The following is a 4,728-nucleotide window of genomic DNA, read 5'->3' on the forward strand; positions in this document are numbered from 1 at the left end:
CCATTCAAATTCTTATTGCTACAATGTTACACTGGGTTGAAAAAAAAATACTTGTTCTAAATATAGGCTTTAGATTTTTGGGTGAAATATGACCTGGACATTTCCTTGACATCTCCTCAAGTTACTGAATATTAATTTGCTGTCGTTTTCTAACGACGCTTCCAGAAACATCTGTTGTTGTTTTTTAACACCGTTAATGTGTGATCTGCTCTGTATTCTGTTAAACATCTGGCATCAGTGCATCAGCTCTCGCTCTGAGCTGAGCTCGTGCCGTACAGAGGCTTGAAATGAATGTCAGTGTCTCTTTTTCTTTGTCCCTCTGAAGTGGAGGGTAACAGAGGGAAAGGACGCTCTATAAAGGGCTGTGTGTTGCAGTGAGGTAGGTCAAACACCTCTCCATAGAGAACTAACAGAACCGAGCAGGACGTCCGCTCAAAGCCGCCTACTCGATCTCTAACCAGTCCTCTCTACTTACCCACGTGTGTTGACTAGTCCTCCAACTCTGTTATTAACATAGTCTCGTCCTGAGCTCGTGGGGATCTGCTGTGGTTTGTTCTCGTCTCCGGTCCGTCAAATAAACCTCCTCTCTTTCGTCATGAGAGACTGTCGAATCATTTCTTTACGTGTGTATAAATCAGATTTGTGTCTCAGCTCGAGAAACATTTCTGATTATTATCAATGTTGAAAACATTAATATTTTTGTGGAAGCAGTGATGCATTTTATTTTTCAGGATTCACAGATGAATAGAAAGTTCAAAAGAACAGCATTTATTTGAAATAGCAATCTTTGTAACATAATAAATATGTTTACTGTCACTTTTGATCAATTCAAAGCATCCTTGATCAATAAAAGTGTTAATTTCTTTAACAAAAAAAATCGTACTGACCCCAAACAGAAGTGTATGTTCTTGTAAATAGATCAATATTAAAATGTTTGTTTGAGGATTCTGGTGTGTGACCTTTGACCCGACATGTTTCAGGCTTGTTGTCATGATTAAACCAGGGCTTTAATCTGTCTGTCAGCGAAGAATGAAAGATAAACAAAGCAAATAATCCAGAAATGAGTCCAGATGTGCAGCTGTCAGAATAAAGACTTAAATTCCGAGATTATTTATTTATTTAGTCATTTATCAGACTTACAAATGAGGACAACAGAAGCAAACAATTGTAGTATTAAAACAACTAAAAACAGATTCAAAACTAAAAGCTAAAACTTTATAAATACTACCTATACACATTTTAAAAATAAAGAAATTAAATAAAAATGACAAATGCATACAACAAAATTTCAAAACTTAACATTTGAATGAAAAACAGAAAATAAAGCTGAAAACAATTCAAAATATTAAAGAACAAAAGCTATAAGAGTATAATAATGATTCTAACATAACACTAAGCCAAACACCAAAAAACAACTACATATATGTGTATGTACAACCACACACACACACATAATATATATATATACATACACACACATTTATAAATTCTATATATATATTATTTCATTTCCATTTAGTTTGTTGAAGTATTAAAATAACTCAAATAAAACTAAAACTTAATGAAAGACCTACACAGACATAATAAATTCAGACATAATGTAACTAAAATTAAAATAAATAACAAATACAAATAATACAAATCAAACAACAGTAGTTTATCAGTAATCCTAAAAAATAACACTGAGCCAAACTTACATGCTAAAAAAACAACAACTTACACATAGCAAGAAATGGTTATAAAAACTGAAACAGAAGTGAAACAAGTAATAGGTTATTAGAGATTATCAAATAGTTTGTGTTTAACAGAGAACAGTTTATTCTGGATAGGAGTGTTTAAGAGGTTGAACTTGCATTTGCTAAATATCAGCCGTGATGTTTAAAAAATTAAGTGCATATGGATTGTTTTTGAACTCTGAGAGTATAAGCTGATTTGTTAAAACCATTGTGTGTTTCTGTATTCTTCAGCAGTTAGACTGCAATCCCTCAAGTCTTTCTAAAGATACAATTTCTTATGCTACTTCATCATCATATTAAAGAAATAGTTCACCTAAAAATGAAACTTTGCTAAAAATGCGCTCACTCTCAGGTCATCCGAGATTAGGATGAGTTTGTTTCTTCATCAGATTTGGAGAAATGTAGCATTGCATCAGTGTCTCACTGCAAGTGAATGGGTGCCGTCAGAATGAGAGTCCAAACAGCTGATAAAAACATCACAATAATCCACAAGTAATCCACAGCACTCCAGTCCATCAGTTAACATCTGGAGAAGACGAAAGCTGAAACTAATCCAGCATCAAGACGTTTTTAACTCAAATACCATAGAGTCTATAATCCATAATAAAGCTTCCTCCAGTGAAAAAGTGTTCTGGTCTGAATCAGGAGAGAAATCTGCACAGATCAAGCACCATTTAAACAGCTCTAAACACATATGTGGCTGGATTTTGATGTGAGAGACAACAGGAGATGCACTTTTTCACTGGAGGAAGAGTTATTATGGATTATAGACTCAATGTATTTTAGTTAAAAACGTCTTAATGCTGGATTAGTTTCAGTTTTTGTCTTCTCCAGATGTTAACTGATGGACTGGAGTGCTGTGGATTACTTGTGGATTATTGTGATGTTTTATCAGCTGTTTGGACTCTCATTCTGACGGCACCCATTCACTTGCAGACTGCTCCTTTAACGCTGATCATCTTAAATGGATGGCAAATGTCGGTGCTCAAAGTTTAAACTTTTTTTTTTTCCCCCGCCTCGTGTTGCAGGAAGCTCTAGGAAAAGGAGAACAAAAGGGAAAAGGAAAAGTTGAGGCGTTCCTGCTGTGATCCTGTTATTCCACTGGATCTCAGTGAACCGGATGAGATCTGAAGAGGAGCAACTGATGGCGTACTTTGAAGAAATACACATTGTGCACTGTGTATTTGAGTCTGGCTTAAAGAAATGTATTTTTAAATGCTATATCTTTAGATTTGACCTATCTATTTTAAATATTTGCACACTGTAAGATACATTTATGACGCACCAAAACTTTGTTTACATAAGAGAGTGACTAATACAGGAGAGAAAAAATGGCTAATCATGAATTTTTGCTGTTTCTCGAAACCTTTAAACAGTCTGTTTCTGAAACCTTTAAGATAAGTTGCTGTTAACTATTAATATTGCTCTGAATGTAAACTTTATATGTTATGACGATGTTTGGCATTAACCGTGAGAAGTATTAGTTCATTGTGATACCAGTTCTAAAATATTGGTGTAATAAAAATGATTGGATTATATTTTGCGGTTGCAGTGGTTGAGTTGGACGGTTTCGTTATATTGATGTCGCTATGTATATTCATTAAGAAAATCTTTAAATTATATATAAATAAAAATGTGCAGTCCGTGTCGAGGTTTGTTCATTAACACTCAAGCTCACATTCATTGCAATCTGAAATGCATTAGAATTTAAATTCGTATGCCGTTTCGTCATCAAGCACACGCCTTCAGCTGTAAGCTCCGCCTCCAAATGCATGTCAGCCAATCCCAAGTTCGCAATTCCGAACGCTCAAAATGATTGACAGACTCTTTTGTTTATGTTTACAGAATCTAAATACAGGTTGAATCTAAGTGCTAAACATTTAGTGATCGGATCACTGTGATTGTATCAGCTGATGTTTTATCACATGCACACGCCAAACCGATCAATAGTGCATTGTAGTGGCTTCGTAACTCAATAATAGCGCACTCTAGACTGCGCATGCGCTCGGCGGCTCACAAAGTCGAATCCTCTTCGAGTCGCATTCAAAAATCAAGCCGTTTTTTGTCTTAATGGAAACATTTGTACGCTTACAAGCGCAATCGTTTAAACCGAAGAACCCCAAGGATTGGTAAGTGGCATACACGCACAAATCTGCCTCAGCAATCAACACAAAATGCGTTTTAAAAATCTATCATCCAGTAATCATCATCGACCGCGATTGGTCTACTGTGACCAGCGCTGCGAAAAGTAACAGGTGTCACGTGACACACCGCGCTCTTCCGCAACGGTCTGAACAATTTACACCAGAGCGGATAAACTTTAAAAACTATTGAAATTATTGGAAAGTCATTACTGAGCAGTAAATAGTTAAAACGGAATAAATATTATTTATCCTTATCCTCCGAAGCGCTCTATGCGCGTGCCGCCCGTTCCTCGGCTTCATTCGGCTCCGGACGCTGCAGGATGTCTTCGGGCTGGTCAGCGAACAAGAGCTACTCGAACCCGCCGCCAGCCGCCGTGAAACGGCCGAGAAACGACTCGGGGAACAAAGTGTCGGTGGTTCTGGGAGCGCAGTGGGGAGATGAAGGCAAAGGAAAAGTTGTAGATTTATTGGCGACGGAGTCTGACCTCGTGTGCAGGTGTCAGGTAATGTAATGTAATGTCAAACAATATATAAATAATAACCGGTAGCTTTTTGTATGAAATGTGTAGGCTAATAAATGTACAAATATAGGCTAATTATAAATGCATAAATATGTATCTTAATAATTGGTTATTATATCAAATTATTAATGGATTTTAATAATATCCTAAATCATTGTTTGCTGTAATTACATTAATAAAAACAAATTTAATACCTTATACTACTGCCAACAATACTAAAAAATTACTTATAAAATATTTATGTGTATTATTTATGCATATCTATAATTATAGCAAGGTATGCATGTGTTATATATATTTATTTATATATTTTTTTTTTTAAATAAT

General features: G+C 35.5%; 2 protein-coding genes across 2 annotated transcripts in view; both read left to right on the top strand.

Annotated features, from left to right (window-relative positions):
- Window positions 1–3,396, top strand: part of LOC107716040 (inverted formin-2) — a 46,122-nt gene extending 42,726 nt beyond the window's left edge. Inside the window, exons 24-25 of the mRNA XM_016522360.1 lie at window positions 326–379; window positions 2,765–3,396. Of these exons, the coding sequence (XP_016377846.1) occupies window positions 326–378 (53 nt within the window). The 3' untranslated portion in view covers window position 379; window positions 2,765–3,396. The remainder of the gene's footprint in view (window positions 1–325; window positions 380–2,764) is intronic.
- Window positions 3,397–4,144: 748 nt separating this feature from the next.
- adss1 (adenylosuccinate synthase 1) overlaps window positions 4,145–4,728 on the top strand; it is a 9,376-nt gene continuing 8,792 nt past the window's right edge. Inside the window, exon 1 of the mRNA XM_016522361.1 lies at window positions 4,145–4,383. Coding sequence (XP_016377847.1) covers window positions 4,201–4,383 — 183 coding nt within the window. The 5' untranslated portion in view covers window positions 4,145–4,200. The remainder of the gene's footprint in view (window positions 4,384–4,728) is intronic.

Source organism: Sinocyclocheilus rhinocerous, unplaced genomic scaffold, assembly GCF_001515625.1.
Source record: "Sinocyclocheilus rhinocerous isolate Xijiao unplaced genomic scaffold, SAMN03320098_v1.1 scaffold1862, whole genome shotgun sequence".
Lineage (NCBI taxonomy): Eukaryota > Metazoa > Chordata > Actinopteri > Cypriniformes > Cyprinidae > Sinocyclocheilus > Sinocyclocheilus rhinocerous.